The 12,010-nt window shown below is 37.8% G+C and overlaps 1 protein-coding gene across 1 annotated transcript in view; it reads right to left on the reverse strand.

The window, feature by feature from the left end:
- Positions 1 to 12,010, reverse strand: part of DNAH7 (dynein axonemal heavy chain 7) — a 275,667-nt gene that overhangs the window by 22,238 nt on the left and 241,419 nt on the right. The window contains exons 60-62 of the mRNA XM_047773110.1: positions 8,659 to 8,889; positions 5,502 to 5,654; positions 3,934 to 4,111 (exon numbers count right to left, since the gene is read on the reverse strand). Of these exons, the coding sequence (XP_047629066.1) occupies positions 3,934 to 4,111; positions 5,502 to 5,654; positions 8,659 to 8,889 (562 nt within the window). The remainder of the gene's footprint in view (positions 1 to 3,933; positions 4,112 to 5,501; positions 5,655 to 8,658; positions 8,890 to 12,010) is intronic.

The raw sequence follows: 12,010 nt of genomic DNA on the forward strand, positions 1-12,010 counted from the left end.
TAAGACCAGATACTATAATACTCTTAGAGGAAAACATAGGTCAAACACTCTCTTACATACACCACAGCAATGTTTTCTCAGATCCACCCATTAGAATAATGACAATAAGAACAAAAATAAACAAATGGGACTTAATTAAACTTATAAGTCTCTGTACAGCCAAGGAAACCCTAAACAAAATGAAATGACAAACCATGAAATGGAGAAAATATTTGCAAATGAAGCGAATGACAAGGGATTAATCTCCAAAATTTATAAACACCTTTTGCAGCTCAATACCAAAAAAAAAAAAAAAAAATCCCATCAAAAAATGGACAGAAAATCTAAACATACAATCCTCCAAAGAAGACATACAGATGGCCAAAAAACAAATGAAAAGATGTTCAACATCACTAATCATTAGAGAAATGGAAGTCAATACCACTATGAGGTACCACTTTACACTGGCCAGAATGGCCATCATCAAAAAGTCTACAAGCAAGTAATGCTGGAGAGGGTGTAGAGAAAAGGGAACCCTATTGCACTGTTGGTGGGAATGTAAATTGGTGCAACCACTGTGGAAAACAGCATGCAGATTCCTCTGAAAACTAAACATGGAATTACCATTTGATCCAGCAATCCCTCTTCTGGGCATCTATCCAGTGAAAACCACGACTCAGAAAGATACATGTACTCCAATGTTCACTGCAGCACTATATACAATAGCCAAGACATGGAAACAACCTAAATGCCTACCGACAGAGGAGTGGATCAAGAAGATGTGGTACATATACACAATGGAATATTACTCAGCCATTAAAAGGAAAGAAATAATGGCACTGGCAGCAACATGGCTGGACCTAGAAATTATCATGCTAAGTGAAGTCAGCCAGACAGTGAGACACCAACATCAAATGCTATCACTTACATGAGGAATTTTTTAAAAAAACCGACACAATGAACTTCTTTGCAGAACAGATACTGATTCACAGACTTTGAAAAACTTGTGGTTTCCAAATGAGACAGGTTTAGGGGTGTGGGAATGTGCTGGTGGTTTAGGTTGGAAATACTATAAAATTTGGTTGTAATGATCGTTGTACAACTATAAATGTAATTGAGTAATAAAAAGCTACTATAATAAAAAATACTTAATGGAGAAAAGCTGAACGCCTTCCCACTAAAATCTGGAACAAGCCAAGAATGACCATTCTAACCATTTTTATTCAATATAGTATTGAAAGTCCCAGCCACAGCAGACAAACAAAAGAAATAAAAGGTATCCAAATTGGAAGAGAGGAAGTACAACAGTCACTCTATACAGATGACACAATACTATATATAGAAACCCCTAAGGATTCCACACAAAAACTACTGAAACTGATCAATGAATTCAGCAAAGTAGCAGGATATAAGATTAACATTCGGAAATTACATTACAGAAATATAATGTATATGTTACATTATTTATAATGTAAATATAAATTAACATTGCATTTCTGCATACTAACAATGAGATATTAGAATATAAAAACACAATACCTTTCAAAATCACACCCCCCAAAATTAAATACCTAGGAATAAACATGACCAAGGAGGTGAAAGACATATGCAGAAAACAATAAAACATTAATCAAGGAAATTAAGGAGGATTCAAAGAAATGGGAAAGATAGTCCATGCTCCTTGGGTGGAAGAATTAATATCATTAAGATGGACATACTACCCAAAGCAATCAACAGATTCAATGCAATCCATTTCAAATTACCCATGACATTCTTTACAGAACCAGAACAAATAATCCAAAAATCTATATGGAAACATAAAAGGCCCAGAATTGCTGAAGCAATCCTGAGGAACAAAAACCAAGCCAGAGAAATAACTCTCCTAGACTTCAGAAAATATTACAAGGATATAGTCATCAAGATAGTATGATACTGGTAGAAAAACAGACATACAGACCAATGGAACAGTATAGAGAACCCAGAATAAACCCAGACACCTATGGTCAATTAATCTTCAACAAAGGAGGCAAAAATATAAAATGGGAAAAAGTCTCTTCAGCAAGTGGTTCTGGGAAAAGTAGACAGCTGTATGTAAATCAATGAAACTAGAACATACCCTCACACCATGCACAAAAATAAACTCAAAGTGGCTTAAAGACTTAGCCATAAGACAAGACACCATAAAACTCCTAGAAAAGAACATAGGCAAAACATTCTCAGGCAAAACATTCTCTGAAATCAACAGTGCAAATGTTTTCTTAGGTCATCCTCCCAAAGCAATATAAATAAAAACAAAAATAAACCAATGGGACCTAATCAAAATGGCAAGCCATAAAAAGAAGACAACCTATTGAATGGGAGAAAATAGTTTCAAATGATGCAACTGACAAGGGCTTAATCTCTATAATAGACAAACAACTCATATAACTCAACAGCAAAAAAACCCCCCCAAACAACCCAATTGAAAAATGGGCAGAAGACCTGAATCAATTTTTCTCCAAAGAAGACATACAAATGGCCAATAGGCACATGTAAAAAATTCTCAACATCACTAATTATTAGAGAAATGCAAATCTGCAATGAGGTACCACTTCACACCAGTCGGAATAGCCATCATTAGTGTGTCTACAAATAACAAATGCCCGAGAGGGCGTAGAGATCAGGGAACCTTCCTACACTGTTGGTGGGAATGTAAATTGGTACAATCACTATGGAAAACAGTACGGAGGTGCCTCAGAACTACCATATAATCCATCAATCACACTCCTAGGCATATATCTGGACAAAACTTTCACTGAAAAAGATACATGTGAGAGTGGGAAAGTAATTCTCCCAGGGAATAGCAGTAGGATTGCCTCACAGTGTTACAACCCTTCTTGAGATTTGTGACAGTCAATGTGAAGTAAAACCACTTGGCACTCTAATGTGATTATCTCAACTGTTCTGAAAACATATTTGTTAGTATCTCCCACAAGAATGTAGGTTAGTTGAGGGTCAAGATCCTGTCTAAACTGTTCACTGCTGAGACCCCTCAGTGTCTAACAGAGTGAGCCAATGAAGTCATCACTCGGGGATGAATAAGAAGCAGAAGGGCCTTTGACATATTAGTCAAAGCAGGACACATTAATGGTCATTTAGAGATTGCCATTTAAAGATAACACCATTTTGGTGAAATTAGGATTTAAAAAATACTACTTCTAAAAAATTGTGGCCTTGTCCATTAAATTTGAAATAAAGCATTTGGATGGCCACTGAGTGTTAAAGATATAGTCCAGTTGATTAAGGAAGTTCCCCTGTGGCATAGCAGATTAAGGATCTGGCATTGCCACAGCTGTGGCACAGGTCATAACTGCAGTGCAGGTTCAATCCTTGGCCCAGGAACTTCTACATGCTGTGGTTGCAGCCAAAAAATAAAAAAAGATAAATTTCCTTACAGTTTTTCAATCACAAAACAAATGCTCATATTAGCTATCAGTTATAGTACATTTTGGAAGGATGTATGTAATAGGAAATAACACATATTTTAGGAGTCTACAAATACAAATGTCCCTCTTTGAGGGACCATGAAAATCTTTTTAATGTTGTTTCACCTTCATTCCCTAAGATCACCATAAGATCATGGTTGATTATCCCATGTGCGTTAATTTCATGATTATCTTCTTCAAAACTTTTTTATGAAATAACTTCCAACTTAGAAAATTTTGCAAAAATTAAAACAAAGGGCTATGTACTCCTTATTCAGATTCATGTTATCTCAACTTGTTTTGTACTTTTCCTACTCTTGCTCTCTCTCTCTCTCTTCACTCTGTTCATAATTTTTTTCCTCTCAACTATTTGAGGGTAAGTTACATACATAATGATTAAATTTTTCAACAGCTGAGAAAAATGAGCAAGAATATTATGTTTTTGTTCAGTGCAAGATACAAGCCCACACACTCCATCACCACAACTCACCATCTTCCGGAGCATGCTTGTATTCTTTGTCTTCCATCACTTCGTAGTCAAATCCAAGGAGATCAATGGGGATGGTGTATTTCCTGGCGTAGTTCTGCTGGGCACCAGTCAGGAAGGCTTGTGTGAAGAAGAAGCCAGAAAGCCAGAAGACTGGAGGAGGGCCAACCTCGTACCATTGCTATGTACGTGTCAAAGCACAAGTGTCCTGACAATAGAGCCTTTTAACTTTGAAAGCAACACAATAAAATGTGTCCCAAACACTTCTGCTATTATCTTCTAGGTAAACGAATTAACAAGCTAACACTTGGAGGAATAAAAAGCCATACTCTCAAAGTTTGAAAAGTAAGTAGTATATTCAGCATTTGTTCTGACTTCAATTTCATATCCATTGCACCAACTTGGGTATCATCATGTGTGTGAATGCAGATACAAATGTATCTGCCCACTGACTCCTTCAGAAAAGCTCTATACAATAGTGAATATCTAACATACATTATTACACACTATACCATGTTGTTTAGTTGAATAAAAGAAGATACCCCTACCAGGTCTTGTCAGATGGTAATGTTTTCTCACTTTTTTCCTCTCTGGTTATTAGAAGAATATTCCTTCAGAAGTTTTCCCTCCTACTTCACCAAAATACAGTGAACTCCAACATACGAAAATAGTGTATTGTATAAGGAACTCCCAGAAGAAACAGGGTAGTGAGGGTTTATAAAGCTTATAAAGCCTTTATAAATACCAAGACCTGGATATTCTGTTCATATAAGTAGTTGTGTAATGATTCTAACTGAATAGTAAATTACACAAGTTAGTCTGAAGAAATGAATTTGAATTACTTTCCCATAGAAGAGTCCAAGGCAGAGTCATTTTTTAAGAGCAGTTTTAATTTAGTACCAAATTTAGGGCCAAAGAAGCCCTGATTTAAGGAAGGGAAGCTTAGTCATTTTACCCCTGTATAAATTTCCTCACAGGCAATTTTTGATGCATTATGTACAGTAGCTAGGAAATTAATATGTCTAATGAATATAATTGTTAAATAGAACATAGTTAAGCACTGATATTGCCAGCTAATCAGGAGGTAGACTTCTGCCCTCTCAACATTTCCAAGATAATTAGCCTTTGAGGTTATTACTGTCTTGGGCTGAAACAGTAATCTAGTGATTTCATGACCTGCAAGAGTGCTGGACAAGGAAGAAATAATGCTCCATGCTAGTAGCTTGTCTGGCTTTCTAAGATGCTCTACTGTAAGGATCTATTTTAATATTTAATGGAAAAATCAACACCACCAGTTGTTTTCTTTCTTCGAATGTCATTGACTTGCATGTGAAACTTCACTGGATATGAACACCTGCTCCTAAAGATGCTTTCAGAGATTATCCTTCCAATACTCGGATTTTGACAGCTCAATATAAAAGTTGCATAAACTCTGTGCAGATATTAAGTACTGGTCATTTGTGCCTGGAATGCACAGAAAAACTACAGGGCAACGCTCATTACATTAGGCATCCTGGTGAAGATAACAAAATCAGAAGAAAATTAATAAATGATTATTTGGAAGAACTCACCTGCAAAAACCTTAATCTTGCAAGGAAATCATTCACATAGCTCCCAAGTGGTTTAAGGCTTGGATATGATTTACCCATCCACATCCCTGGAATTTTGACATTCAGAATGCTGCTAACCACTTCCTCAAGATCTGTAGACATCACTACAAGCCCCTGAAACACATTTAACCCTTGTTTAACACCATAGGATACTAGATTTTGAATAATTTTATAATTATCCTTTGTTTGCAATTGTGATTAGTTATGGTTGAGTCATATAGTAAAAAAAGAGAAATTTTCTTTTACTCAATGTAAGTCATGGAGTCTTTGCATTATTCCTTAGAAAAACATTAATAATTTTCATTTAATCAAATTTTACAGGAAAATTTCTTTTATTGAAATATAAATGACATACAGCATTGCATTAGTTTTAGGTGTCTAACATAACATATTGATTTGATATTTGCATATATTGTAAAGTGATTACCACAATAAGTCTAGTTAAAATCCATCACCATATATGGTTATAACATCTTTATCCTTGTGATAAGAATTTTTTAAGATCTACTCTCTTAGCAACTTCCAAATGTGCAATACACTATTATTAACTACAGTCAGCAAGCTGTACAATATATCTCCATGCCTTATTTATTTTGTAACTGAAATTTCGTATCTTTTGACCCCCTTTTGCACACCCTGGAAGATTTTTTTTTTCTTATTATGGGAGATTTTCTTAATAAATACATGGCTACTTTTATTAGCTGTTATATCACAGCCTAACTTTGACTTAAAGTTTACTTATCTATTAAATGGATAACTAATATTTCTCTACTCGCTTTCCTAAAAGGATAGTGACAAATATAAAATGAGGAAAATGATCTGAAATGCCTTGAAAAGTTAAAATATCCTGGGTTGCAATTGTGAAATCCAATTGATTTTATTCCATTTTAAATGCCTGATGTAGAGATGGTAAAACTTTGATGTCCTTGCAAATTCCTATTTGATCTTGCAGGGCGGGTTGCCATCATTATTTCTGTTTTCTCCATAGTTGACAATATCCTTCCAACTAACATGGAGACGATTTTAGAGTAAATGAAATGGATTAAACACCCACATTTCATTTGCCTCCTTCCCCAAAACCATTGAAACAATAAAGGAATTTATTTTTTAAAAGCATAAGCCCAGGGAGTTCCTTGCAGCACAGTGGAAATGAATCTGACACTAGGAATCATGAGGTTGTGGGTTCCATCCCTGGCCTCATTGAGTGGGTTAAGGAGCCAGTGTTGCCGTGAGTTGTGGTGTAGGTTGCAGACGCAGCTTAGGCCAGCAGCTGTAGCTCTGATTCAACCTCTAGCCTGGGAACCTCCATATGCCATGGGTGTGGTCCTACAAATGCATATACGTGTATGTGTGTATGCATATATGTATATATAAGCATAAGCCCACAAATGCAGAAAAAAAGTAGGAAAAGGCAAGGCAATTTGGGAGCTAGAAAGCATATGGACAACTGGTGGCTGACTTGTAGTTAGTGGAGTCGGGAGAAACCAGATCCTAAACTGGTAGAGGGGAATCAACCAGATATACACTACAGGAAACTCAACAATATTTGGCATTGGTGGCTGGCTCTAGCTGAAAGGGAGGAGAGGAGGTGGTGCTAAATGAAAAAGAGTGATGAAACCTGGCTTAGAAAACAGAATCCTAGGTCTTCTCCCACAAAACTACACATCATCTACCTTGAACGAAACCTGGAAAGGAAAATAAAGAAATCCCTGCAGTGGGACAATGCAGGCTCGGTTGGGTCAGAATTCACACACTGAGGTTGGGAATTCACTGAACGCATGGGTTTCGGATGCTGAGTCCCCTGAGGCCTCATTCCCCTTTTATCTCCTGGAACACAGGAAGCCAGGCCTTCATCTTCCAGGAAGGACATAGGAAGAACTAGGTTAAGGAGAAACCCATGACACTGACTGCTTCTTAGCGAAACGGCCTGGCTGGATTATACTACAGCTGGCCTGGGGGACTCCCCCTCTCAATAATAACTCACACCCAACCACTTTTCTCCACCTCCAACACTATGACAAGAAACTCGCTCAGTTGTATTACTTTAATCCTGTAGCTTGACTCTGCCTGTGTTCTTGTTTCCCTATAGTCCTTTCTGCAGTGGTCAGAGCAAACTGAAAAATGTAAAATAGATCATTTCACTTCACTGCTTAAAACCATCTGAAGGGTTCCTTTTAGCTTTATACTTCAGAGTAAAATTGAAGATCCTATCCTTGGCTGACCAGGCCATCACAAAGCCTGTCCCCCCATCCTACTGTTTCCTCCTGCTCACTGCGTTTCAGCCAAACCAGCCTTCCAGATCGTGCTTCCAGGTGATACCAAACTGGGCTTCTCAGGGCCTTTGTGCTGGCCAGACCCTCTGCCCAAACGTTTCATAGCTTTCTCCTCACCTCAGGCCTCTCTCTGCTCATGGGTCAGCTCCTCAGAGGGGCTGGACCCCAAATGACTGAGTTTCCCACCCATCATTCTCTACATCCTTACCCCATTTGATTTTTTTCCACAGGACTATTTTTGTTTATTTTTATTATTATTATTATTTTTGTCTTTTTGCCATTTCTTGGGCCACTCCTGCGGCATATGGAGGTTCCCCGGCTAGGGGTCGAATTGGAGCTGCAGCTGCCAGCCTATGCCAGAGCCATAGCAACGCAGGATCCGAGCCGCGTCTGCGACCTACACCACAGCTCACGGCAACGCCGGAACCTTGACCCACTGAGCAAGGGCAGGGACCAAACCTGCAACCTCATGGTTCCTAGTCGGATTCGTTAACCACTGCGCCACGACGGGAACTCCTATTTTTGTTTATTTTTAAATTGTTACTTCCAATTAAAGGTAAGTCCTATAAGGGTGGCAGCTTTGTCCTTACTCCGTAACACTTCATGCCTTCTTAGCATATATCCCATCCAGCAAATGATTGCTATCTTCTATAGTCTATATTTATTGACCTGTTTAGTAACTGTCAGCCCCAGAATTCTATATGCTTTGCAAGGGCAGGGATTTTTTTTTCTATCCCCAGAACCAGGAACAGTACTTTCACAGAATCTGCGCCCAATAAATATTTGCTGAGTAAATGAATGATACATTTACTTCAGTGATTTCTCCTTGCTGTACTTCCCCTTACCTTGATTGCTTTCTGGATGTTCACACATGATTCTCTTATGGTCTGCAGCAGCTTATTGAACCGACCCATCTCTTGGACAAGCACCGTGTTCATGCTCTGAGTGTAAGTGGTTGGGTATCTCCTCATGGCAGCCTCGATGTCAAAGTTGTTGGGAAGTTTACCCAAGATGTCACCAGCCACCTCATTGACCACCTCATCTGATGACTTTGCACCAGCACCTGCTGAACGAGACTGGGCAGAATCCAAAGTACGGGTTAGAAAACCTCATAAAGGTCTGAGAGCTGCTGGATGGGACAACTCCTAAAGTAAATTTTATAAGAGCAAGGACTACTTTGCTATTTTATCTATGATTCTTCTCCATGTAAGATTTATTGAAGGGATGATAACAGGCATGGGAATGGAGTTTCAGGAGAGAAATGATTGTTAGAGAGACGGTAGAAGGGCAGGCACAATGTTCAGAGGCTGAAGAGGGTCTAGGGGAGGCAAACAAGCTGCACATCGAGCTGTCTGAGGGGCTGGGAGAGCAGATACTGCGGGAGAGGGGGAAAAGTGTGCAAATGGTGGCACGGCCGAGTGATGATGGGCATCAAAACACAGGAGGGGGAAATCTGATCTTGCTTTGAGAAAGCCTACTACAAAATATATTTGCTAATAACTCTGGTGCCTACTGGTTGCCAAACGCAGAGATATAGTTTTCTCCTTGAACCAGGAGGACAAAGAAAATAAGCTCATCTCTTCCAAGCAGTTGGAAGAGTTATGGGGAAAAGGCAGACTTTAGTGATTCACATTGGAAGCAAGGAAGGGGAATTTCATTTCAATTTTTATTTTTTATGTTTCTAGTGGCACCATGTAAATGAATCTATATTTTCTGGGAAAACCCTTTAAGTCCTCAGAATGAATGTGTATGTGTATGTGTGTGTGTGTGTGTTTTGAGAGAGAAAAAGCACTATTAAAATATAAATGAATATATCTTATATTTTTCCAGTCCTAGGAAATTGTGTTTTGTCTCTTTCAGATTTCATATTTCCTAGTTTCTATACTGGATCTATTCTATAAATATTGACTATTACTTCTACTTAAGTTTCTAGTGAGATTTTTAATGCTCCCTACCATGTTCCTGTGAAGTTGCACAATGAAAAAATTAAATGGGGAGTTCCCGTCATGGCTCAGTGGTTAACGAATCTGACTAGGAACCATGAGGTTGTGGGTTCGATCCCTGGCCTCACTCAGTGGGTTAAGGATCCGGTGTTGCCCTGAGCTGTGGGGTAGGTCGCAAATGTGGCTTGGATCCTGTGTTGCTGTGGCTCTGGCATAGGTTGGTGGCTACATCTCCGATTCGACCCCTAGCCTGGAAACCTCCATATGATGTGGGTGCGGTCCTAGAAAGGCAAAAGACCAAAAATGACAATAATAATAACAATAATTGAATGGTGGTTAAGTGTTAATTCTATGCTAATATAAAAAAAAGGGATATGCCAGTATAATAATCCTTTATCATGATTCCAAAGTGCTAGTCTTACAACTAAATATACAAAACAAATTATATAGAAGGTAATGAATATTTGGCTCAAATTAGTGAAATTTTTTTTCTGTTGCATTTAAGGAATCACGTGCTGATTTCTATTTGCATTATACTACAAACTCATTAAAAACATTCTTATTTTCTAACAGGAGTTGTGCTTCCACCAACACCCCCCCCAAAAAACCCCCAAAAAACAAACAACCCCCCCCAGAAACAAAAAATAAGTCCCAGGCCTGTAGCCCTTCAAAAATATAAGTAAAATATTTTAGTAACACAAACATTTCTATACCTAGTTCTCATACACCAAAATCACATAATCAGGGTTATAGGTACTGAAAGTAATAGCCAATTGATATTGAGAATTCAGAGAGAAAAGGTGTTATTTGTAATTATTTAATTTAGCTTTTTTCTTTTTACCACCTTTCCTTAGAGTTTTCACAAATACCATTTGAAATCTTCTAAGGTTTGTTTTCTTTTTATTAAACAAATAAAGATTCATTTTCTTTGGATCCATTTTCAAAGAGATATCACAGAATTTAACCTTTCCATTTCTAGCTTTATAATATTTTAAGTCGAAATGATGTTCTTATTTAAAAGAGAGTCTGGCAGTGAAGCACAAACACAAGAGCTCTGCTACATTCAGTGTTGGCCACTCTCATTTTGAAAAATATTTTAGTTAAATACATAATGTAAAAATCTTATCATCGTTACCTTGCTCTCCAACCTGCAGCTCTGGCCTCTCTTTGCCTCTAAATTGTGGTAAACCCAGTGCAGAATCACTGACTCCTGCCTACCCACTGCTATAATTGTACTTGCCAATCTGAGTTGGAGGCTATGGAAAGAGGTTGTTTAATTATATACCAAGAAGATAACCCAAGTGTGTATAAACTTATCTGTTTGGTTCTGAGTCATTTCCTGTCAGAACGAGACCACTGTTTTATGTATTCTGTCATGTGGCACAGCCCATCGAGTTTAAATAAAGCCAAAAGACACTATAAATCCCCTGTGGTCAGACTCTGCATACTACATGCACTGATGTTCCTAAATTTCTACTTATTCGGGTCTGTATATATACTTTTATACTCACGCAATAAACTGATTTTAGTGCTATTAACATGTAAAATGGACATAAAGTCTTTGTCCTTTCTGCTTTATTAGAAAATGTCATCTTACAGCAAACCAGAGCTAAAAATTCCATGAACTCATCTATCAACGAGAGCTCACTATTTCATCCCCCTAATACAGTTTTTTAGCCGCTTCCTTCCCCTATAGCATCTCTGGTTATCTGCCTTTAGGTCCTATCTCATTTTTAGAGTCTAGAAAGAGTATCACATAGTGGTTCAGAACACAGATTCTGAGGCCAAACTAGTGGGAGTCAGGCTGCTTGGCTTTGAGTCCTGGTTTGAAATTGTACTAGCTGCCCTTCAATAAGTTACTTAATCTTTCTGAGTTTTTTGGCTGTAAATGGGAATAAGTAGCATCCTTACTTCACAAGACTGTCATAAGCACTACACTGTTATATGTAAAGCATTTAGAACAGTGCTCCCAAACAGGAAGCACTATGTAAGTATTATCCATTGTTATTATTACTCCGAGATTTCATAGGAACAAAAAAGATCACCTCAAATAAGCTCATGGGATAATGTACTTGACTAAATAATCATCCTTAGCTTGCTAAAATTTCATTCAGTCACAAAGAGAACACATCATTTGGACTGCTTTGCTCTCAAAAAAAAAATAATAATAAGCATGTCTCCTAAGGGGAGAATATAAGAGAAGATCTCTTAATACATAAGCAAGATTAAATATCTTTCATTCAAATGTACAGAC

This window comes from Phacochoerus africanus, chromosome 3, assembly GCF_016906955.1.
Source record: "Phacochoerus africanus isolate WHEZ1 chromosome 3, ROS_Pafr_v1, whole genome shotgun sequence".
NCBI lineage: Eukaryota > Metazoa > Chordata > Mammalia > Artiodactyla > Suidae > Phacochoerus > Phacochoerus africanus.